The sequence below is a fragment of the Ochotona princeps genome, chromosome 18 (assembly GCF_030435755.1).
Source record: "Ochotona princeps isolate mOchPri1 chromosome 18, mOchPri1.hap1, whole genome shotgun sequence".
Classification (NCBI taxonomy): Eukaryota; Metazoa; Chordata; class Mammalia; order Lagomorpha; family Ochotonidae; genus Ochotona; species Ochotona princeps.
Window position 1 is genome coordinate 43,887,964 of NC_080849.1, and position 25,933 is coordinate 43,913,896.

At 41.4% G+C, this 25,933-nt stretch overlaps 1 protein-coding gene across 2 annotated transcripts in view; it reads right to left on the bottom strand.

The window, feature by feature from the left end:
• Positions 1-1,164: 1,164 nt before the first annotated feature.
• Positions 1,165-25,933, bottom strand: part of MYOM1 (myomesin 1) — a 129,981-nt gene continuing 105,212 nt past the window's right edge. For both annotated transcript variants that reach the window (XM_004579617.3, XM_004579618.3), the window contains 13 exons: positions 23,234-23,370; positions 19,642-19,786; positions 18,936-18,995; positions 18,258-18,325; positions 14,972-15,085; positions 14,206-14,293; positions 13,174-13,212; positions 12,952-13,057; positions 9,195-9,358; positions 5,834-5,870; positions 5,559-5,581; positions 3,951-4,006; positions 1,165-1,974 (listed from right to left, as the gene is read on the bottom strand). In XM_004579617.3, the coding sequence (XP_004579674.2) occupies positions 1,681-1,974; positions 3,951-4,006; positions 5,559-5,581; positions 5,834-5,870; positions 9,195-9,358; positions 12,952-13,057; positions 13,174-13,212; positions 14,206-14,293; positions 14,972-15,085; positions 18,258-18,325; positions 18,936-18,995; positions 19,642-19,786; positions 23,234-23,370 (1,331 nt within the window). In that variant the 3' untranslated portion in view covers positions 1,165-1,680. The remainder of the gene's footprint in view (positions 1,975-3,950; positions 4,007-5,558; positions 5,582-5,833; positions 5,871-9,194; positions 9,359-12,951; positions 13,058-13,173; positions 13,213-14,205; positions 14,294-14,971; positions 15,086-18,257; positions 18,326-18,935; positions 18,996-19,641; positions 19,787-23,233; positions 23,371-25,933) is intronic.

Here is a 25,933-nt window from a genome sequence, read left to right on the forward strand (position 1 = left end):
TATGTTATGTATTTATTTGATAAAACAAAATTTTGAACAGCCTTTTTCTGTCCCAATATGTTCCAATAGCTCACACTTAGCAGGCCACAGGTTTATAAATTCTTATGTGTGAGAAAGTCCTTTTACAGCAACATTGAACGGATGGATGGACAGTTTGGTTATTATTGTCTTCTGTAGAAACAACAGCTTGTTAACTGGTTTTCAAATCAGGATGTAGCCAACTTAGTTTAGTAATTATAATGACTGAAATGGTTCTCATACTATACGGATCCCTGAATACAGACAGCATTTTCTTGCTCACTGCCACCATGTCCCATCAAGTCCCTCTGCTGGATTGCTGAGTGGAAGGTGTCTTCAAAGGAACATACTTTGACTTCATGTTTTCATCCACTTTCAGAATTCACAACTTATCGTTGTCAGACCTTATGTTCCTCTGGCTCTCAGTCTTCGCTTTCTCCCCATCTGGGTTCCAGTAGGACAAGTGCAGGAAGGGGCACATGCTCTGTTGGCACCCCTATTTCTCCCACACTGGGCGCTCTGCTGCCAACTCTTAGGAAGTTACAAGACTTTGGAGGATCATAGGGGCCTCACCTGTGCAGTTCCTGGGCAGGAGTGACCTGCTACTGCTGTATCCCCTTCTCTTCTCTTTGGCTTCCCTGAAGGTACCTACCTGGACTCCTTTCCCTCTGGGCTCACATGTCCAGAGGTGAGCTTCTTGCTGAGACAGGGAGAACTGTGGGTGGTTCCTGGCCATCCACCTCCCCCAGGAGACACTAGATGCTTGGAAACGCCATTATCTTGCTCCACCCAAGATCGAGGATACAGCATCTAGGCCCTGCTGGCTCTTAGTGTCTTGGTGGCATAAAACATTTGCTAGATAAGAGACTAGCAATGATTAGGCGACAGGCCATTTTCAGCATCAAATTTTGCAGAGAGAGAGGATGTGTAGGAAATCCCATCTTTTCCTGCTATGGCTCAAATGTCTCCTGTAGGTCAAGTATGGGAAACTCACTCCCCAGCGCACCAGTGATGGGAGGTGGGACCTATGGAGGGCTCTGCCCTTGTGAACGGATCAGTGCTGTTATGGTATATGATGGGGATGTTGCGGAAGAGGCAGCAGAGGCCAGCCCAGTCAGGATTAGAAAGACACTTAAGGGGCACGGGAATGATATGAGGAGTGTTTATTCAGATAGAGGAGGCTCCAAGTCACAGGCTGCCAACAGAAATGCACAATACCATGGCAACAACATAAGGAACACACCCATGGCCTCAACAATGGATCTCTTTGATTGCAACCATCAGAATTTACCACCGAAGCTTCATTCACTCCAGACTCTGCTCCATAAGACCTTCTTCTACTCTCTGACCATCATTCAACATCCCTCTAACTTCCTTCTGATCTCCTCCTTAAAACCATTTCCTAACATTTGTGCTACTAGTGCTATTTTCTTAATACATAATCCAGTTGTTAAGAAAATCCTTAAAGTGTTGTTAGTTGGCATTTAAAAAAAATTAGACGAATGAAAGATTTGACAATCCTTCCTCTAAGCCAGCACACAATAGGGAGGACAAAGTACCAAAACTTCCTTATATCCTCAGCCCAAACCACTTGCACACAAGCAGTCCAAGTTGGCTTGGCTGGTCTCAACTCGCCTCGGCACCCCTCTGCCCAGGACTGGGTCACTTAGACTTGTGGTTACCCTTATGGGTATCTGACAGGGCCTTCCTGGCCTCCTCCTCCGGGATGAACACACTGACCGTGAAGTCGCTGGTCTCCGTGCCGTACTTGTTCTTCACGACGAGCCCGTACTTGCCCGAATCGGAGGTGCTCACACCGTTGATGGTGAAGTAGGCAATCTTCCCAGACTCGAACCTCAGGTTGCAGTGGTCGTCGGAGGCCAGCAGCCTCTCATTCTTCAGCCAGGACACCTCTGGTGTCGGGTCGCCCCACACGGTACAAGTGAGATTGAGGGCCTGCAAGGCAGGTTTTATGGGGGAAAAATACATAGGTCAGACATAATGTTCCAACTCCAAGAAGCCTTCTGGCTGGTGGTTTGACATAACCAGATGGAGAATAAATGCAAATTTTCCAGGTCTGGGTTTAGAGCTCTACAGAGCTCCTGGGAAGTAATCCCTGGGTAGGGCCAGAGGTTCCCAGGTTCTGGAATGCTTATCATCAAAGACACACCAAAAAAGTTCTGTCCATTCCTCATCTCCACTTTCATAAACATTTAGATGCCTTTTGCTCTCACATGGAATTTAGAGTCTGCCTTAGAAGCGCAATCTCTTTGCCATTACTACCACCTGCTCACTTTCACCTTTCCCTGGCATCACAAAGCCCAGAGTGGCTTTGGAACAGTAGCTTCAGATAACGGACTTCATTTTCAAATGCCATCCTTCACCACTTGACTTCTCGCCCCAAAGCCCATCCAATCTGTTGTGGGTGCAGAAGTGGTCCACCAAAATGCACTCCTAAGTAATGTGCCCATCTGTGTAGGAATTCTCCTCTTACAAAAGATCAATGTCAAGGCTACAGTTTTACTTTAGCTTTTTCAATTGAAAAAAAAAACAACTCAACCAACTAACCGAGTCAATAACAGATTCACAGGCACGCTGTTAGAATTATTAGAACCATCTGATATGCTTCTGCATTGTCTCCTGCACCGGAATATTTCATAAAACTACCAAATGATGTTAGAACAAATACACTGAAAGCAGCACAATACACTGGCTTAATTTGGCTGTCCCTCGTTTGACTTGGACTCATTGGGGTCTGTGTGTGCTTCCTTCTATTAAATTTTGTCCCCTGGCCAGGTTGTGTGTCCATCCCCACAATCAACAGAATATTTCTACCTCAATAAGGTCACCTGGTGTTACCCAGTCACAGCAACACCAACTTCTCCCTCCAAATGCCCAGCCCTTTTCCTAATCCTTGGCAGCTGCTGCCCTATTTTATTTATAAATTGTCATTTCAGAAGCAATCATGAAGAATAGTCACTAACTCATCCAAGCAGACCAGGTATATAACATTAGCAACTGTGATTACTGGCAGTTAAAGCTTTGAACAAAATCAAACAAAAACTCCCAAAGACTTTATGTATCATGATGAACTCTAACCCTTTAGATTTAAGTTTAGATTAAAAATGCTTTCATGTACACTCTCTTAATTCTCACTATGACCCACTGAACTAGATATTTTTAACCTCATTACAGGTGGGAAACAGAAAAGAGAGTTCGAGAACAAAAACAGTCTTTCAGTAGCTGAGCTTACAATCAACGGTGATGACATTTTCCACCCAGAGAATGCAGCTGAATGAAGCCTCACTTGCGCTAACGTTCTTCCTGGCCCTGCTTTGCTACCTGCATTCTGTCTGCCTACTGTTTGTCTTCCCTGTTTGTCTTCTGAGGTGGGGAAAGGTTTTGTTCTACCCCAAATAACCCCACCTGTTGGATTGATGTATTAAGTTTGTTTTAATGAAACATGAGGATGAAGAAAGTGAATTCAGTATAGCAAGTATGTTTATTCCCTCTGGGAGAGGCTATTAGGGAGAAAGAAAACACCAGTTTAAAAGCAAATGGGAAGAAATTTCTCTTCAGTAGCAACAGTCTATAGAAATGCACACAGCAGCTATTTCCTTCAAAGACAAGGTGTCTTCAGAGACCATCCATTGCCCATTGTATCTGTTCTAGAGTTAGGGCTGAACACTTGTGGGTGACTCTGGGAAGGTACTAAGTGGCCTGTATATTTCCACTCAAGACAAACTGTCATCCTGATGCTTGGTTTATCAAATATTAAGACTGAAAGATTCATTGCAGTTTTAAATTTGTATATGGCCATTCTGATTAAGGATTGACAACCACAAAATAAGATGAAGTGGCAGGTTAAGTACCTGAAAGTGGCATCTGGAAAGGATGTTTGGGGCAATGGTTCAGGAGTACTCCCTACTCACCTTGCCCTCCTGGATGGTGACCACATCAGGGAGACCGCCCACCACCCGGGCACGATCTGCAAGGAAAGGCATTTCTCGTTAATCACCGTAATCATGGTGGCCAGTGAGCATACTCACAAAGCCACCCCAGGGAACAGATTTTTCCATGATGGCTTTGCTCTCCTGACAGTTCCATTCTCTGTTTGCCGCATGCAAAACAACAAAAATGGCCCAGTGATTTTGGAATTACTCCTTCTCTAGCTATATACTGTGTACAGACAGGAGCACACAGCTGTACCTAAAATACCAACTGGAAGTCCCTTTGCTCATATTAAGGATTGCTCTGTAATTTGCACAGCTTTTGTCAACACGGGCCCTTGCGTTGTTTGACCACTGTGTGGTTTTCCCTCTGATGGAACGGAGAGCTTTCCCTGAGGGAGATCTAGTGGATTTGGGGGCCTTTCCAGAAGAGCTTCCCTTTCTTGTTTCATAGTAGTCCTTGGCGGTGCTATTCAGAGCTGGTGTCTTCAGCCAGGCCAGCCCTCGTACTGTGGTGTGAGTGCCTGATCTCCAGGAAGTTAAAGAGTTCATGAACTGGAGGATCATGCTCCTTGCCCACAAAGAAGCTCAAGAATTGAGCAAGACTGCATGTGGACAAGGGTTTTGCCTGGTGTGTCCACAGTGGGAGGGGCAAACTCAACACCAGTTAAGAAATGTACCCTCTCGCTCTGACACCTTCTTGAGCCAGCTTCCCAGCCCCAGTGTAGCATCTGCCCTTTTACTACTACCTGCAAGCCTCACTAATGCAAGTCCTAAGCAATGAAAGGAGTGAGAGGGGAATGGGCTGGAGAAGGCAACAGTGCAAGAAAAAGTTTTGAAGTTCTACCAGGAAGGAGTTGGGGACACTGGCAGGTGAAGGATGATATTTCTCACTCCTTTCCTGAGTTCTCTCATATTCCAGCTTGGGATCAACTCCACAGTTTAAACCCACAACAGTTTCAAAAACCAGCTCCCGGAGAAAGAAAGTGCTTCCATATGAGGGATTAGACAACGACTCTTGGGATTCTGTGAGACTGGCAGATTTCTCTAAAAACCTGCATGTGAAACAGTTGACATAAGTGTCTGGGCTAGGCAGGCGTACACGTCCTAGACAGCTTGGAGTCTGTTCACAAGGGCTGTGTCTAGTTTGGAAAAACAAGGAAGGCTGGAGTCAGCTCTTTTATAGGATCTCCAGAAAATGCTCAGTACTTCTTGGAAGTTTCAGGTCTTTGCCGCAGATCAAATTTACAAGGTTTCTTCTTCTTCTTCTTTTTTTTTTTCCTGACAGACTGTGCCTGCAAGTGACCAGTAACCTATTTGTTATGTGAGTTTCAGCCAAAAGATTTCTCTACATATCTGGTTAGCGGTTCAAGTTGAGAAATACATGACATTCTTTTTAATGTAATCTGAGACCTTCTATTTATAGACATTTTTACTTGAAAGGCTAAAATGAAAACATGTAGAATATCAAGATTTAGTAAAAAGTGGGGGGAAAAAACCCAGTTTCTCTCCTCTATCTGTAATCACAGTAGCAAAAGAAACTTATAATTGAATCTATACCAGTAGTAAACATGAAACCGGCTTACTTACTTTTCTCAGCAATGGCAGCCTGTCTGTGGTTGAGAGAGACAAACACACAAACAAAGAAGAATTTTGTTTTAGTATTACTTCAGAATGGCTTAACCTTGACGGCAAGTCTTTGTTTCAGAGGCATTTTGCTGCTAGGGTAACAGCGGGAAGCCCTGCATTGACTAAGCACTTGGTGAAACAAAACACTTTTTCCAGAACTTGGCTGGGCCCGGGGCATGCAGAGGTCCAGAGAAATTCAGGAAGGGAGGTGGCATTTGGTAGGAAAAGGGACTTACTTTAACCGTTGGAATTCAGCAAAGGCTTCATCATATGCTTTAAGAGAAAAAAGAAATGTTAGAGTTTTCTTCCTCAGGACTGATTGGAGTTCACAATGCTAAGTCCTTGTGACCCATCCAGACACAATTAACTGACTTTGAAAAAGAATGTGCCTGTGTATGCACGATACAGACTAGTGTACTTAACAAGACCAGCAAATACTTTCTAGGCTGAAAATATGAAACAGGAGATGTTAAAAGCTTTCAGCTCAGCAAGAACTAAGAAAAAATGGGAATGAAAGTCTGTTTCAAAGAAAAAGGAATGCTTATTGTCTAAGAAGCATCCTAAGTATTGGAACAGCTTTCTCCTATCAGATTGTCTCCGAGACCACAGCCTCCTCTCTGGACAGTTAAATGTTTGTGTCACAGTATCTGGTCAGACTGTGTAGAAGAGCACAGTGAGTCCAGAAATCACAGTGTGTGCCAAGCCTGCCCAGAAGCAACGCTTCCTGGGCTATGACAGAAATGAGATGAAAGGAGAGGGAGCAAAGGAAATGAGAAGTATATCGTTCTAAAATAATTTCTTCACCCCCCCAGGGCATGAAGAGTAAGCCACTTTGAAGATTTCAGGTACAACACTGGCTTCAGTTTGAAATCCCTCTCCTCCACCTTAAAGCTCCTCGGTCATCTAGAAAACATCACATTTCAAGTCTACAGAATCCTTAGATAATACTTGTCCATCCAGCTCGTTTTTACAGAAGAAAGAAACGAGTCAATGTAAAGCCGGGCTGAAAGTCATTGGCTTTGATGTGTCCTCATCTGTAAGTTGAAGAGGAGGCCAGTTGGGCTATAGCAGGCTGAGCTTATAGCAGACAGGGCTTGTCCTTGTGTGTCCTTGTGTGCATACCACACTGAAGACAGAGGCACAGCTGAGCTCGCCTGTTTGAAGGCAGTGGCAATGCTGAGAAAACCCACGGCCTTTTCCTTAAAGGAGTGGTTAAATAAGCTTTGGAGGATCAGAAACTAAAAGTAAAAATTTAGGGGCCAGAATTATGGTGTACGAGGGTAAGCCTGAGTTTGAAACATCAGACTGCAGTGTTGCTGGAGTCTTGGCTTACTCCACTTCCCATCCAGCTTTCCACCGATGCACCTGGGAAGGCAGGGGAGGATGCCCGAGCACTCGGGCTTCTACCACCAAATGGCAGACCATGATGGAGTTTCTTGCTCCCGGCTACCGCAACCACTTGGGAAGTGAATCAGCAGATGAGTCTCTCTTTCTGCCATTCAAATAAATGCATAAATAAATCTTTAAACTAGTCTATTTTTGCGAAGTTTCAAATTTACCTACCAACTTATTGCTTCCATTCCTATTGTGCTATAGATGGCCAGATGCACTATGGGGAAAAAAATCCCCTTCTCTGTGCATTTGTAACAGAATCCAAACGTGGCTCAGCAAGCGCAGGTTTCTGTAGATGCTCTTACTGCCAATGCTTTAGTGTACCTCTGCAGTCACATAGGGTGGGAGGAGTGAGCGTGAGGATGAGGGGACTCAGTCCCTAAAAGAACTCAATATTGGAAATCTGTTCTCCTCTCTCAGAAGATGGAAAGAAAAACCCCTAATAATTACTGACTATGTAGATTGTATTTTAATATGGGAAGAAGTGGTAGAAAAAGTCAGTCCACAGCCTCCTTTAGTTATTTTAATATAGACTATTTTATTTCTATGGGAAAGACTAGGATAAAGAGTATAGTTCCAGAGAAGGCAGAAATGTATTTTAATTTTTTACTCATAATTGTTCATTTTTTTAACCTGTTAATTTTTAAATTTAACTACATTGTATATTATTTTTGATCTTTGCTCTTTGTAAAACGTTTAAAAAAAATCTTTGATATTTGAAAGGCATGAGAGGCAGGGAGAGAAAGGCAGAGAGATAGAGGGAGATCATTCTTCTATCAACATACTCTCCAGATCCCACAAAATCTAGGGCTAGACTGGGCTGAAGCCTGGATTCTGGAACTCAGCCTAGGTCATCTGTGTGGGTAGCAGGAATCCCCGTGCCTGGACCAGCACTGTTGCCTTCAGGATGTATAGGAGCAGCAGGCTGGGATTAGAAGCAGAGCCAGGACTCAGACCTAGGCATGTGAGATTGGATGCCAGTATACCAAACAGCATTGCCACCACTGCTGTCTTGGAGAGCATTAGTGTGCATCCCTCATTATGTTGTCCTGCTCTGCTCTACTTGCACCAGGAAGTAGGTCAGCAGTGACCAGGAAATCTGATGCCCTAGGAACTCAGTCTCTCTAACTTCCTTATATTTTCATCAAGATTTGCTTTTGTTAAATCACACTCACTAGTTTTGAAAAAAAAAAAGAGTTCTCCTTGTTCCATTCCAAAGTCAATGCTTTGACCTCTGCCCTTGGCCTTAGCCCTTCCATCCCTCAGCACTTGTGTATGTCAGGCACACTTCTCCAGTCACATTACCCACATTTGAAGTTCTCCCAAACACAGTTGGCATGTTGGACTCTGAACGTGCGGATTTCAACAGCCATAAAATGTTTCTTTGTCTTGGTTCTTGTAGATTGTGATTGTGAATCAACTTGCCCTCTTTGTAAACATCTTCCTGAGTCAGTAGTGCTTTCCGCCTAAGTTTACTGTCTCCACATCACTTTTCTTTTTTTTTTTTTTAAAGATTTATTTTATTTTTATTACAAAGTCAGATATACTGAGAGGAGGAGAGACAGAGAGGAAGTGGAGCTGCCGGGATTAGAACCAGCAGCCATATGGGATCAAGGCGAGGACCTTAGCCACTAGGCCACGCTGCCGAGCCCTCCACATCACTTTTCACTGATTTTCTACCCACTGACTTTTTGCTCATATCATCACAAATGAACTAAAAGTGCCTTATTAAAATTATTGCTAGGTAAAGTTCATGGGAGGTCATGGCTTTAGACTGAGCTCCTGCCCCAGGCCCAGCAGACTAGAGCAAACCAGAATAGAATCATTTATGCTGGGTGCTATGTAATCAAATGGATTTTGAAATGTGCCAGTTTTCCCAAATATGGGAGATTCCCATCAACCAATCAAAAGGGGCCCATCAACCTGAAAGCAGAGTAACCAGATAGCTGTTATTTGTGTCTTGCACTACCCTATTTCCCTTTTCTTCTCAAACTACATTACAAAAACCCATAATTCTGCCACTCCAGCAGAATACCCTTCTACCTCATAAATGCGATACTGTTTGATTCACGAATCATCAATAAAACCAATTCTATCTTCAAACTTAATTTGTTTGGATTTTGTTCTTTTGACATCACCAAAGTCATTCTTTTTCAAAGGTCCACTCCTCCATGATGAATTAATTTCTGCACAGTATGCATTTACCTTGTCCAGAAAGATCCACTGTCTTCTGGTGTCCAGTTTTGCCATCGAAGAGTTCCATTACATATTTCCCTTTATCATTAGGAGTGGGCTCATTGATCTGTAGCCAGATTTGCTCCCCGGTGACCCCAGTCTTAACTCTGTCTGTGTATTTTATACCAGTCCCACTGTTAAAACCAAACAAAACATCATTTGCTTGCTTTCATCCACAGTTGAGCTTTACTTTGTCTCTTACTGACTGTTCTTATCTTCATAACCGAGAGGATTTCCAAAACCATGAGAGTGACTTCTGTCGTTTTGCTTCAGAGAAATTCTAAGTCCCAACACACAAAACTTGGAGTTCAAGGCCCTGGAGCTGATAGTCTGGACCTTTATTTAGCACCCAATATCAGTTGGGCAGGGTAGACTGCAAACTTACACTCCTCAGAGGAACTGATCATTTGTGCTTTTTGGATTTGTTTGTAGGAATAATGGAAGCCCTATAGCTAACAGGCCAAGCTACATATGACTTTACTGCATATTTCATGTAGATGATCTATGGGTATAAATTAGATTCTATATGCTAGTTAAAAAACACAGGCTGACATTTATTGGCATATGTTGTTACAAAGTTATTTAAAACATGTAAATATCATCTTGGTAGCAGAGTCAAAAGTGAACAAAAGGCAGAGTTTCTGCCAAAATGAAAGAGGCATGTTCTCCATGCCTGGAAGTGACTTTCTCAGTATTCTACAGTATGGCATAAATAAACCCACACATTGTATTCTCTATAAGAGAATGAAACAAGGTTAATTCTTATTGGTGAAGTAACAGACAAATACATATATCCTATTTATGAAGTTTATAAAAATGTGATATGGTGAGAAAAAAGCAATATACAAAATCATTACAGTAACAAATTATTCATAGAAAAAAGACTGTAAGTGTTACCCCCAAAGTCCATAATTATGGCTTGAAAAGCTATGGTTGATATCATATTATGAATCTTTCCTAATCTGTAGTATATATTATTATAAATGTGATTTCTAAAAGCATGTTACCTTTGTGGTCACAATAAATAAGATGAACTTGTAAAATACAAATTTCCAATGTGTTACCTTTCAAATAAACATTTAATATTTTATGTCACTACCTTCTTTAAAGAGTATTTATCTGAAAAGATGTAAAAGATTCAAATGCCATTAAAGTAGGACAAAGTATTCCTTCTATGTCACAGAGTTTAGCATAAGTAATAGAGAATTAGACAAAAAGCTTCCTGCTTTCTATAATAATCTGAATTCTTTAATCTCTGATGTGCATTATATTTGTAACTATATCACATTTGTAAAGCACTTCAAATGAAGTAGGTATTACTGCTCCAATTTTATATAAGAGAAAACTGAGACCCAGAAAATTAAATGACTTGCCAAAGAAAACAAAGGAAGACAAAGCTGAAATCTACTTCAAGCTTTTTGTCCTATATACCATTTCCCTATGTACACACAGGAAAGACAATCTGTGATTCTAGAATCTTTCATAAGTACACAAACACACAAGAGTTGTAGAGCAGGCTAGACCAAATTATGTAAGAATTTTAAGACTTGCTAGACTAATAGCAGCTTTCTCAAAACATAATTTCAATGTCTTCATTTTTTCAACAACTAATGCTTTCTGGGATGATATATAGCTTAGTTGATTGATGATTCAGCTAATTTTACTTTTCTCATTCTTCATACTGCATATTAGATCTCACCAAGATGTCCTACATGCCACAAAGATTTCCTCAAATGTGACCCATTTTAATTTATAATTACTTTCCTAAAATGTGTTCCAAATGAAACAGAACAAAGGAATGAAATTCAAAGTGTTCTTTCCTGGAATTTTATGACTTCTCATTTTTAGAACTCACTAGGCATTGAAAAAAATTATAAAAATAACAGTGTTCTGTATAACAGAAAAAACCGTTTGGAAGAAACTGCCAGTGGCTGCTTTGGGGATCCAGCTCTGATGAGCTGCTGGATCTAGACTCTGAATGCAACCTGAGCTCGGAGCGGGTATTGTCAGGAGCAGCTGGGCTCAGCAGTGAGGCTGCCTGGGTTCAGCTCTGAAGGTGGTTTGAATAGGGCTTGTCCCTTCAGGATGGAGTTCAAGCCCACAGTGAGGTAGCAAGGAGGCAGAGACTGAAGCTGACTGGTATTTGGAGGTAGAGCCTCTGGGAGGTGGGGAGGATCAGATAACCTCATCAGGAGCAGTCCTCATGATTGAATATTGGTGACTTCAGAAGAAATAAGAGAGAATCACAGGACACACACAATGCACACTGACTCCCTCTCTCTCACCATGTCGCGCCCTGCAATGCCCTGAAACTCAGCCACCGAAAAGGCCATCTACAAGTTTTGAACCCTCCTCAAACACTATACCAGAATTCTTAGTCAAAGGAAGCCAATTTTCTTTATAACTCATCCAGCCTAGCACTGCATTCTAGCAGCAGAAAATGGATCAATGCAGCCCCTGACCCACTTCTTTGTGGCGTGATCTTGGCCAAGTCTCCTCCCTGAACCTGAGCTTCCTAATCACTAAAGGAAGGGGTATCTGTTACGTAAAGTGACTATGAAATGAATTCACAGATCTAATTCATTTATCTTGGGGAAGTGCTCAGTTTTTGCCCTTGCCTACTGAATGTATCACATAAAGGAACATTTTCTCTCTATCTTCCTGGGATGCTACATGATCTACTTCTCAGCTGAGCTCTTAGGAACGATGGAGCATTTGGAAGGTTGTCTGCTTCCTCCTTACACTGGGCTGAAAATGGTTGTGTTCTAAAAGATTATTCATACCAGGTCTCGGTTCCCTCTCAGCTCAGGATTTTTCAAGGAAGTCAGAGATTAAGGACGGTCTGAGGGCAGGACTGGTTTGACACAGAAACTGCTTTAACTCTAGAATCCTAGACATGGCCTTGAATGGAATCTTTAGAACTCCACAAAGGTAGTGTGGGAAAAGAACAGATCTTCAGGCTCAATTTTGTTCAAATATAGCAGCTCCAACATCATCTTGAGATCTCCACGATCTTCTGAGAGTGGACAAGAAACATGCTCAGCTATGCTGACAGAAATATACAACAACCATTTGAGTACTTCTCTGATGAAAGACCATTCATTCAGATAGAAATTTAGTGCCTGTTTCTACACCCTGCTTCAGTGTTGTCTTGGACCACAGTACGCATTCACTACATGTAGAATGGCCCTCCAGAAGCTTCACAAAGCTAAGATAGCCCAAATCAAAGACGGACGCCCAATAAAACTATTAAATATATCTTGGTAATAGGATGCTGGACTCTATGCCATTGTCCCTACTCACAATGTCAGGATACACTTAAAAAACAGAATGATGGACTTATGACTGCTTATGAAGGACTATATAATTATAATAATATACGGGAAATCAGTGAGGGGGAGGGATTTTGGGGAGGGAGTGAAGGAAGCTAGGATAGCCTAAACAATGATCTGGAGATGGAGGTCACACTGTAGAGATATCTGTGAATTATGATACTTCTTAGATCACAGAAATACACTGGAGCCATTTCTGGCCTCACCGTGCACGTGCTGAGGGACAGAGTGTGCCTCAAATGACCTGGGTGTTTCTGTCCTTGCTGCCAGCATCCTGCGTGAGAATGGACGAGTCTCCTTACCTGAGAGCAACAGAAGACCTTTTATTCTACTTCTCCCATCCTCAGCAGAAGACATATTCTACATAGCACAGGAAGTAGTTCCCACTTACTTACTTGTGAGACCAGTTAACTTTCAAGTCATCCAGGTAGTAAGTAACAAAAGAATACAGCCGGATGCCCTCTGCAGTGCTCTGGATTTTTAGATCTGAGGCAGACAGAGCTGCAAGAAAAAAAAAAAAAAAAAAAAAAAAAAAAAGAACAGTGTAGTTCATACAACTGGGAGCCCAATCTGGTAGGAGAATAAAGAAGCAGTGTTGTGAGGAAATGTCAGCTTACCTATTGTTTTGCATACTTCAGACATCAGTTCTTGGAAGGCTGTGGACAGAGATTCAGAGCCAAAACTTGAGCGTAACGATTCCATGTAAGGTTAAATCTCAAACTGTGAGTACTGAAAAGTCATTAGACACAAGGTAATCTTGTTGACTAGCTGACAATAGGTGATCTTTGAGGAAACGAGTCAACATCTATCAGGTTTGAAAAGATTCCTGCTTATTTTGATATTTCCCTCCTTGAATCCTTTGTGACTATCACTCTATTTACATTTTGGAGAAAGTGCCAAAGTGAGATTTCCAGGAAGGTTCTTGGCCTTGAATTTCTCTTTGTTCTGAAGTCCTAGGAAACCTTAGTTTACACTAAGGGAGGTTTTCTTGTCTGCCTCATCAAGGCATATGAATGAACTCTCCAGGTCCCAGCTCTTCCTCAGCTAATAGGTCAATAAACACAGTCATCTCTCCCTCCACCAGCGGTGAAAAGGGGAAATCAAAGTCACACACCTGCTGCTTGATAGCAGTATTTTTAAACACCTTGTTCGGGAACAAAATTATAAGTGTGGGTATCATATGGAGGCTCTCATTGTAACGGTGCATTTGCCCCCTGCAATGTCTGGAAAGTAGAAATGGCCTTCCTGCCCTGCTAGCAACCATGAGACTTCGCTCCTTCTGCCGCCTATGTGAGTGGATTATTTTTCAACATGTTTCTCATGAAGTTTTTGATTCTGGGACATTTTTATAGACTTAAAATGATAATTTAAATGATATCATGTAATGGCCTCCTCCTGGGCTTTGGCCTATAAATTCTCTGAGGATGAAAAGTACACTTCTAGATTTCTAGGAAAATAAGAGTGAATGAAGTGTGTTTTTGAATCAAATAGCAGTTCACTCTGTTGGAATTTCAATTAACCCCAAATCTGCGGACAAAAAAAAAAATAAATCAGCATGACTGTAATTGTCATTAGACCTGCCTCCATCACAGCTCTGAGAATGTGTATCCAGAATACAGAAAAGGGGTCCCTGTGTTTGGCGGACTGACCTTCATCCACAAGCTTCAATCTGCTCTTGTCTTTCCCTCGGTCATCTTTCAGGATAACTTCATAAATCCCAGCATCTTTCCTGGAAAACTGAGAGGGGAAGAGACACACCACATGGGAGCTTAGAGAGGATTTACATTTTTATGGCTCTTGATCTATGAAACTGATGTCAAAGCATTCACTGAACAAGTATCTAGTCATGCTAGAGATGGCCAGATCGCAAACACATGTACTCATTTTAATTTGATAGGCTGGTGTGTAATAATTTTACTCTCTAAGGCTATAATTGATTTGAAGCTTGAGGTATTTATGTTTTAATCTACTGTTATTTATTAAGAAAGTATGGCAAATATATTTGAAAGCTGTGCTCTTTAAGACAAAAAGCAAAAAGTAGACAAAAATCTATGCTATGACTATGTGTGTGTGTGTGTGTATACATATATACACAAATATTATGTCTGACTACCTAAACTTTCAGGGAACAATTTATCACAAGCTTTAATTACAGATAAAGGATCCACAAAACTGTTCATATATGAAAGAAAAGGGGGGCTCAGAAAAGCAAGTTAGGGCATCTGGCTGAAATTGACTCGATAGCTAATGCATGAATATCACAAAATGAGGAAAGCTTTCGTGTTCCTATAGTGGTTGGAAATAAGCTATTACTAATCCGAGCACAAAGGAATATAGACTCTCGTCTCTCTTTGGAGGAGAACATGGGGTCTGGAGCTAGGAAGTAACATTGCAAATGTAACAGTGTCTGTTTACCTCTGTTATAAGCAGAGTGCATATGCCATCCTTGAAGTCATGCTTCTCATCCACTGAGATCTCTCTCTCATCCTTGTACCACACAATCATGGTCTCCTTCTTAATGTTGGCGACCTAGAAGAAAAGTCACAATTGTCCTTCTTGAAATAAAGAAATATCACTCTTAGGAAACTAGATAGCTCCAAATGCAGCAGGTATCCAAGAAAAAGCACTGAACTTTCGAAAAGAATCAATTGAAAGCTATTTTAATCAAGAAAAGAGTTTATTATAGATATCAGTGAATAAACCAAAATCAATAGCATTTCTATTTCTAGCAATAAAACTTAACTCTAAAAATCACCTGGTAGATGAGTAAAGAAAGAATGTAAATCTACGTACAAACCTATGCGTTTAAATTTAAAAATCTTAAAACTGAAAAAACATAAAATTCCACCGGATTAAAATTCAGTTGGTCTCATAGAAGCAAATGGCTTCATTAAGGGAAGAGGATGAGCAAACGCTTTGTCCCTACCTAAACATTTCATAAAACACAAATGAAGCACGGAAAAGCGGCATGGCTTAAGAAATTGCTTAGCAATGTTAAATTTTATTTACATAGGAATTCACAATTATTATGCAAATTTCAAGTGAACTAAACGGCCTAATAAGGTTACAGGGACCTTGAGTATTATCTGCAAGGTTTAACTTGCTTTTACAAAGGAGAATATTTTCATTTATTTCTCATCGACAAAAGCAAGGAAAAGATCCCAAATTCCCCACTAAATGATTCGTAAAATGTACATAAAATCTCTCAAAGAATAAATTCAACTATAACACAAGTAGATGAAAAAAATGTTTATTGTTATTATAAATAAGGAATGTCAAATTTTTAAAATGTTAAAAAAAAGTGTCAGTTAATAAAACATAAGACTTGAGTGAAGCCATTACATACGCATGCTCCTTATGGTCCCATTAACTGGGTCTTTATTCTAGAAAGTAACTGGTTAGTAGGAGACATTGTTTATGACCAAAAAGGATCTCATGGGAAAGCAGCATGTGGCCTGGACGACCTGGAAAGGCTTTGGGCTTCGTGGAGTACACTAACTCATAATTTGAACATGGTCCCTGTGGAGATCCAGGAAGCTGTCCCTAAGGAGTTGTTAATTAAGTGTAGTGATCCTCCAAGACATGGGCTTGTTTTAAGCCACGATACCACATGCCCAGTGTAGCCCTTACCTCCTTGTAGCTGAGCTGCCACTAGGGGTAGAAAAGGGAATAGCTGTCCACGTGAGCACTTATAGGACAGAAATGCCAAGTGGGTTTCTTTTTTTTTTTTTTTAACTTTTGCATATTAAGTGGTTGATTTGAAAGGCAGAGTGACAGGGACAGAGGGAGACAGTGAGATCCCACATCTGCTTGATTTACCAAATGTTCTGTGCCAGGCCAAAGTCAGGAGCTTGTAGCTCCCTCCCAGTTTCTCCCATGGGTAAACAAGGACCCAAGTCCTTGAGCCATCACCTGCTGCTTCCTAAGGTACAGCAGCAGGCAGCTGGCTGAGAAGCAGAGGCAGGATTCAAGCCCAGGCACTCCCTTAAGGCATGCAGGCATCCCATGCAGTGGCTTAACTTGCTGCACAGGACACCTGCTCCTCATGAATCCTTTTGAGGACACTAGTGCCAGGGGTTCCCTGATAGCCTGTGAGTCTGAATGCTTAGTTATACATACTCTGTGAACAACACTGCAGTATGTAAAGTGCCAAATGTACATAAAATTGCTGTAATAATAAGGCAACAAATGGCCATGGGAAGATAAAGGATGGCTCTTTCTACCTGGAATGAGAAGGGGCAGGCCTCATAGAGATAACTGAGATGGAACTTTGAGATAGAATTTTGTCCAAGAAGCTGGAGCAGCATGGATACATTCTGAGTGAGTATCCATATCCCATTTGGGGCTGTCCTTGGTCGTCTGCAATCCGGGAAAGGGGCTGGTTCTCTGAGAAAATCCATGGAAACGGGATGACAGAGTTCACCTTCCAGAAGACAACAGATGGTGCTGGAGGAGCAGGGACCTGTACGCTTCTGGGAAAGGGACAGTTTAAGGGGATGGGCAGTGTGCAGTCGAAAGGGAATATGGGCAACATGGCAGTGAGCAGCCAAACTGATAGAGTGAGGGTTGCAGCTGCTCTCTGAGGAAGATTTTGAAGCTCTATCATTTCCTAACAGGCTAAAATCTGGAACTGATTTTTCTTAGATATTTCTGATAAAGCACAGTTTCTTGTAATGCATTAGCCTTCACAGAGACTGGGACTCCTGGGTTTTTAAGGATAATTACATGTCCAAAGCCAAGTCTATGCTTCCACCTTGAGTCACTGTCAATCATATGGCCTCAACACTCCAAGTTCATCCAACAGATCTTTGTTGAAGACATTTTCAATGATTCATTGAACACCATATGCTAATGTAAAAGGTAGTTTAAAATGTTAGCACAGACATTTTCTTTTCTCCTGACAATTCTCAAGAGCTGTATAAGACCATTTCTGTGAGCTGTTGACTCATTCCCAAACTTCTCTCTGCCAGGGAGCAGAGCAGTTCAGAATTGCAGCACCCCCTGCGAGTGCTCAATGGGACTGCCTTGCCAGTCCTGCAATTTAGGTAGAAAGTTCCTTAGAACAACACGGTTGCAGCCAGGATTCTGGAGCAGATCTACCGCTCAGGGGGCACACTCAGCTGAAAACAAGAGTAATGTCAGAGTCTTAGAGGTTAACGTTGGTTGAGCATCCCTAATCTGAAATCCACAATTGGAAACGTTTTCAGTGCTGGCATGATGCCTTAAGAGAAAAATTCTATACCATGAAATTTTGCTTCATGTTCAAAGTTATTAAAAATATTGTATAAATTACCTTTAGTTTATGTGCATAAGGTACATATAAAACATAAGTGAATTTTATGCTTAGACATGGGTTCCCCAACCAAGCTATCTCATGTATATGCAAAATTCCAAAATGCAAATAAATGCAAACTTTAGAACACTCCTGGTGCTAACCATTTTAGAAAAGGAACATTTGCCTATAGTTAAAATAACAGTCTGGGTCCTTGTTTTACTAAATCAGGGGTACTAAATATGAACAATCATGACTACCAGCATTTCTGTGTTGTTTTATATGTTTCCCACCAGCCAGTGGGTATAGTAACCTTCAACATTAACAATGTGACCATTTGGTTAAAATGAAGGAGATGAAGAAAAATCCATCTTCTTTGTCATTACATTCTACTTTATTCTTATTTCATGTGAATTAGCCATTTCTTACCTTGCATTTCAGCAGTACATTGCATTCACTAGTCACTTCCCAGCTCAAATACTCAGCAAAATGTGGACCTATAAAATTTGAACAATACCAAGTAACCAGTCTATTTATCAATGCAAAATCAAAACTCACTTTTAAATCTGAAGGTGGTTTATGTTTAAAGTTAAAAATTTTTAAAGATATATTTTATTTTTATTGGAAAGTCAGGTATATAGAGAGGAAGATCTTTTGTCCAATGATTCACTCCCCAAGTGTCTGCAACAACTGGAGCTGCGCCGATCCAAAGCTGGGAGCCTGGAGCCTCTTCCTGGTCTCCCATGTGGGTTGCAGGGTCCCAAGGCCCTAGGCCATCTTTGACTGCTTTCCCAGGCCACAAGCAGGGAGCTGGGGGGGAAGTGGGGCTGCCGGGATTAGAACCAGCACCCGTATGGAATCTGGCAAGTGCAAGGCGAGGACTTTAGCCAGTAGACTCTCGTGCCAGGCCCAAAGTCAAAATTTTTGTAAATGTAGATTTGCTTTTTAAATACTTTAACATCCACATTTTGAATAAAAATATTGTCAATTATTTTTATTGATTAGATATTAACATTGACAACATTCATTTTATTTGCTATGGGACTTCTCTTAGAATATTTTGTACTAATAACTGAAGTTGATCAGTTGCCTACTGCTTATTCTTACCTTGTTTCCTAATCCATTCCTGCCGCTGGAATTCAGCTTCTTTCTGGAGCTTTTTATAAACTGGAAATTGAAAAGCAAAGAAGTAAGACACTGAGTTGAGCATCACAGATGCAAATATCAGCCACTGTGCTAAGTGATCTATATTCATTACAACAACACACACACATTGGGCCCTGCTGATTTTCATCTGATGGATAAAGGCACAGGCTTGGAAAGGCTAAGTGACTCGTCCGAGGTCTGCAAGGTGGGAGACTGTGAACTAGTACTGGAGGCTTGAACTGAAAGGGCCAACTCTTCCCTGCTAGTTAAATGCCACATTTTAAAGCTTGGTAGTTTTCATGGCTGCTACTTGCTAGGATCCAGTTATAACATATGATGAATAGGTTTGGCATTTACTACTTCTACATATTTTTCTTCTCAATTTAAGCAATTTAAAGTAAGCACAAACATAAAACACTATTATGGCTCATTTCTGAGATATACACAGTGTTGGTTATATTGCAATCTTCCTCACTGGGGAATTTTAGTAATACTCATTTAATACATAAACGATGTGCAGTCTTGCCTGTGGCCAGGGATAAATCTTTTGTTATTCTAAGTTACCTTTCATGTCTATGCAATGAAATACTATGAAAGGCATTCATTGAAAAACTGTATCTTGAACACTAGAGTTCAGATAGGAGCTAACATTCTGTTGAATACTCACCATCTCCAATGAGAACAAGAGTAGAGTGGCCAGTGGCTTTTCCATCTTGAATCTCAAAAGTATAGGTTCCCTCATCCTCGTCCAGTAGTTTTTCCATGAACATTTCAATTATGCCAGTGTTTCGGTCAATATGCATTTTGTATTTCTTCAAAGTGAAAAGGAAAATACAGAGGGAGTGATATTTTACATTTATGACAATAAGCCTGATGAAATAAAATTAACCTCAAAGAGTTGTAATTTTAATCAAATTTCTTGACAACTTTAATATCTTGTACTTGGGAAAAGGAAAATGCTATATAGAACAATTGCATATGATCCAGTATATAATTAATGATTAATATATCTGAAATTTGATTTCTCAAATCTAAGGAAAGTTTCATTATCCCATGTCACAAAGCATCAAACATTTTTAGATTCTCATTTTACCTTGTGGGTCACATTAAAAACAAAACAAAACAAAACAAAACGTTTTATTGGGGTTGGCCTTCCTCTCTGGTACTGGCATCCCAAGTGGCCACTGGTTCTAGTCCTGGCTGGTTCACTTTCGATCCAGCTCCTGGCTAACAGCCTGGGAAGGTGGAAGAGGATGGGCCAGGTGTTTGGGGCCGTGCACCCATAAGGGAGACCAAGAAGAAGCTTGCTTTTGGTTTTGGATCAGCCCAATTCCAGCCACTGCAGCCATTTGGGGAATGAACCAGCAGATGAAAGATCTCTCTCTCCTTCTCACTCTTTAACTCTGTCTTTCAAACAAATAAATCCCTAAAAAAAAATGTTACTGATTTATTTTCATTCCATTTGAAAGTAAGAGAGAGCGTGAGAGTGCCAGTAAAAGATATTTCATTTGGTAGTTCACTTTCCCAAACATCTACCATCGGTAGGGTTGGGCCAGGGCAGTAGTTCAATGCAAATATGTATTCTTTTTAAAAAGTGCAAGTATTTAAAAATGTTGTACATCAAAATAAGGTTATTTTAAAATTCTGTTTTCCCATGAAGTCCCCTTGAATATACTAATAAGGAACATAATTCTACAGTTCTACTGTTTATGTTATTCATATCCCCATTACTAATAAATCCTCAGATGTTTTAAAAACAGCTTTTCATGTATGTCCATGTAGCACAAGTGAGAAAGAGAGAGAGCCCACAGACCCAAACCCTCCAGTTATCCTGCATGTTGGCCTGATTGTGGCCTTACAGATGTCTGTGTAAAGGACAAGCAGCTAAGACAGCATAACTCCATCTAAAAATGGGATTTTTGACAAAAACAAAGGAAATATTTATATATGTATAATCATCTAGGTAAATAGGACACAGGTATATACACATAGGATAGAGAAAAGTCCAGAAGTATATGCTAACATGTACATAAAAAGTTGTAAGAATATGTTTTAGCTGAATCTTTATTCTGAATCTTTGTTTTTTACAGTAGGATTTACTACATTTTTATCCAGGAAACTGTTGAAATATATTCATATTGCATTTTCCTTAGCCACTGGAACAAGAGGACACTTTTTCCACATACTATATCAAGTTTCTATTGGGATTTCAGATATCAACAACATGCAACTTTCTAGCAATTTATTTTAAAATGTACAAAGCTCTGGTGTTTTAGAGGACAGATAGCAGTTCACAGTGTTTACCAAGATGCAGGGGTATGCCGTGAGTCCAGGGACAGGGTAGTGGTTCATTTGCCCTCCTGGGAGAACAATTCTATTTTCATCAGTGGCCATCAGAAGGAGAATTCAAAATATTCACAGGAAGATAGAATTAAAAGATGGGTTAATTTGGACGCAAAAAATTATGAAATCTTATGCTTCAATTGGCTGATCCTCTCTGCCTGCAAGCACCAGCGTCCCATATGGGTCACAGTTTGTGTCTCAGCTGCTCCACTTCCCAGCAGCTCTCTGCTGGTGGAAGGCAGTAGAGGACAGCCCAAAGTCTCGGGACCGTGCAACACTTGGGTGACCTGGAAGAAGCTCCTGGCTCCTGGCTTCAGATCAGCTTAGCCCTGGCCATTGTGGCCATCTTGGGAGTGAATGAGCAGATGGAAGAGCTTTCTCTCTGAGTTTCTTTTCTGTCAATTTTTTTCAATAAAAATTAAAAAAAAATTTTTTTTTTCCAAAAAAGGACTCTTACTCTATTCCCTTAGCAGATTGCCCTCAAGATCACATTGAAAGATCTTAGAGAACAGAATCTGTGACAAAGTCATTGACAATAAGATATTTATTTAAAAATATTATGAAACACACATGGAGTTTTCATAATACACATTTTCTGTGAACTTTTTGGAAATCTTTTATTTGCATGGATTTCAGAACTTCTCGCATCAAAATAAATTTATATTTTAAAAATTTTACTTATTCTTTGAAAAGCAGAGAGAGAGAGAGAGAGAGAGAGAGGAGAAGCCTTTAATCTGTTGGTTTATTCCTCAAATATGCACAATAGCTGAAGTTGGACCAGGCTGAAGACAGGAACTAGGAACTAAATTCAGTTCTTCCACATAGGTGGACGTGACAGCTATGAGAGTCATAGCAGCTCCCTCTTAGGGTGTTAGCAGCGAGCTGGAGTCAGGAGTGAAGTCTGAACTTGAACCCAGGCATCCCAAGAGGCCATCTTCATCACTGCATCAAAGGCTTGTCCTAAACTTACCTCCAATTCCATTTTCCATAAACATTTTTAACTATTTATTTATTTTTAAATTAAAAAGTCAGATATACAGAGAGGAGCAGAGACAGAGAGGAAGATCTTCCACCCGCTGATTCACTCCCCAAGTGGCTGCAATGGCCGGAGCTGAGCTGATCTAAAGCCCGGAGCCAAGAGCTTGGGTGCAGGGTCTCAAAGCTTTGGTCTGTTCTCGACTGCTTTCCCAGGCCAGAAGCAGGGAGCTGGATGGGAAGCGGGGCTGCCGGGACATGAATTGGTGCTCATATGGGATTCAGGCATGTGCAAGGCGAGGACTTTAGCCACTAGGCAACTGTGCTGGGCCCATTTTCCATAAACGTTTGAAGTAACCTCACACATCTTATTTTACCTACTTGATTCATGACTGTTGTCCTGAGAAAATTAACAGAATTCCCTTTCATTATCATAGGTGTCCCAGTTTTAACAATAGGATACAGAAAATTTGTATTTTCCCTTCACTCTAAATATTTTAATTTATTTTTTATTTATTTGAAAGGGAGGAAGAGAAGGATAGACCAAATGGGGGAGGGAAGGAAAGAATGAGGAGAGAGATCTTCTACCCACTGGTTTACTCCCTAAATGCCTGCACTAGTTAGAGCCAGGCAAGGGGAAAGCCAGGAACTCAGTCTGGTCTCCCATGGAGGTGGCAGCGACCCAACTCCCTGAGCCACCACTTGCTGCCTCCAAGGGTGCACACTAGCTGGAAGGTGGAACTGGAAGCAAAGGATCTGGGATTCAAATCCAGACACTCTGCAATGGGATTCAGGCATCCTAATTGCTGCACTGAGTACTTGCCCCACTTCACTTGTTTTTAACACGTGAAACGAGATGAACGTTCCCACCTCACCGCTGAGTGCTTCTGATAATCTTTTTCCACAATCATATATTTAAAAACGTAAAGCCTAAAACCTACCGGCCCTTCAAAGATCTCCTTGTCATTAAATATGTAGGTGACTTTTGCGTTGCCAGAGAGTCTCTCAGCCTGCATCCAAAACCGCACTTGCCCTTTCTCCATGATTTCAACTGCCAATTCTGATTTTGCCGGAACAGCTAGGACAAACAAAAAGAAACAGAGTAAGCAGTTACACTGGTGACCAACTCTATTGGCACAGCCAGTGGAGATGGGGATGTAGCGCCTGCTTTTTGCAAAGCCCTCTGGGGGTGACAGCACCGCAGGAAAGGTGTGGGACTGAGGGACAGACCTGGGCTCTCATCCTGAGACTGGCATTCAGGTAGGCTGATTTTCAACGAATCACAGTTGCCTCAGTTGTAGAAATGAGGAAGATGAATTTACTGCTATGGACACTTAAACTAACATGACTTTCCATGGTAGCTTTGGTTAGGTTTCTTCAGAGGCAAAAATCAGGTTTGATGAAAAAGAGTTCTAGCTAGAACCATGAGATTCTACCCCAGGGTCTACAAGTGGCAAGCTTTGTTATATGAGGCAGGTCACGTTGTATCGTTGGAATTAAACAAAAGTAAATCATTTTCCAACTCTAATTACTTCAAATATTTAGCAAGGACTTAATTTTTATTTTTCACCCCAAACAATTCACCTCTTCTTTACAGAGTTTTAATGAATTTAAATCAGAATTTTGACTAAACAATTAATCCTTCATATCTATAGTTTTCACTTCTCCAGATCAACACATCATGGGGTGAAAATATTGTAAAAGTATTTTCATCTGTATGAACAAGTACAAATTATTTTTTCTTGAATAAACACCATGTTGCAAGCATTTATAGATGTGCATTGCATTAAGTATTAAAAGTACTTGGAGATTATTTCAAGAATATAAGAGGATATGCTTAGACTATATACAAATTGAGGAACCTAAGCATCCAGGGATTTAGTAATTGCTGGGAAGGTCCTGAAATTTCTTCACGATCCCAAGGGACAACTAGTTAGACACTGAAACACTATTCAGTCGAACACTATTCCAGTTCTATTTAGTTTCAAAACCAAGCAGAAATTTTCAGAGGCAAGTAAGGGAGTCACCATCAAAGAGGTATATTAAGATACAGCAAAGGAAGCACATTGTTTCTCTGATCCATGCCTGTATCACTTCAGGCATTCAGGTCTAGGAAAAATTTTAAAAGTTGGTTGGTATCTCTCAAAACCGGCTTGTAATTTTCTTGTTACTTGAAAATGTTTTAGAAAGGTTGCTTTGGGCCTTGTGCGGTGGCCTCACGGCTAAAGTCCTCGCCTTGGGCGTGCCGGGATCCCATATGGGCACCTGTTCTAATCCTGGCAGCTCCACTTCCCATCCAGCTCCCTACTTGTGACCTTGGAAGGTGGTTGAAAACGGCCCAAAGCCTTGGGACCCTGCACCCACGTGGGAGACCTGGAAGAGCTTCTTGCTTCGGATCGGTACAGCACCAGCCGTTGTGGTCACTTGGGGAGTGAATCATTGGAAGGAGGATCTTCCTCTCTGTCTCTCCTCCTCTCTATATTTATCTGACTTTCCAATAAAAATGATTAAATCTTAAAAAAAAAAAAAAAGAAAGGTTCCTTCAACCATGATTGTGACAGAGATGACTACAGGGCATACTTTGAGGGGGGGAAAACAGGTGTTTCTCCTATTTTAGCAGTCCTTCATTTCCTTTAGGAGAAATGATGGATCCGTTCCAGTTCAGAACTGAGAGGGGCCTCAGGCATCAGTCATGGGGGCTGTGCTTTGTAGCCCACTGTGATCTTGGGCAGTCACTCTGTCCCTTAAGCCTTATGCTCCCCACATGCTAATATGGCTACCATAGGTCTTGGAGGGCCACCAAAAACAGTTCGTATGGTGGCAGGATTCATTCAGATGTTCTGAATAATGACCAGGATTCAAGGTTAGTTCCCTTCCTCCCCGGTTTCCCTGCAGAGAAGCCTGGGCATTGCGCATTCCTCTTTGTAGAACACTGACGGGTTTCTGGGTTAGTGTGGTGTTTCTCTCAGTCAAGAAAAGAAAGGGCACACTTCAGGTGCCAAGAGCAAGGCGAAGCTTTCTACCTACAGGATATTCATGCTTACTGCAAACGAGTCTTGAGGAGTCTCTTCTAGAAAAGCTTGGAGATCCCATTCTGCAGCACCCAATGTACAAGTGATATTGTTACCTAAGAAGTCTGCAGTGGTGATGGAAAGGAAGGGCTGGGCTCTCCTGGAAACTTCCAGTCCCCTTAATGTTTGCCATCCTCCCTAAGCTGCAAAAACTTCATCTGGAGAATGCTGGCCACTCTGAATCACCTCCGAGGCAGAGAACAGAGCAGGCACATGCAGACAGCCCAGGATGTGGCAGAGCACCAGGCTCCAGCCAGTGTCAGGTCACCCGAGATGCATCCCTGTGTGTCCTGATCTACTGTCTTTTTTTTTTTTTAAGCTTCATTTATTTTTATTGGAAAGTCAGAAATACAGAGAGGAAGAGAGAGAGAAGGGGAAGACCTTCTGTCTACTGTTTCACTCCCCAAGCGGCTGCAATGGCCAGAGCTGTGCCAATCCAAAGCCAGGAAGGAGACTGGAGCCTCTTCCGAGTCTCCCACATGGGTGCAGGGTCCCAGGGCTTTGAGCCATCCTCAACTGCTTTCCCAGGCCACAAGCAGGGAGCTGGATGGGAAGTGGAGCAACTGGGAT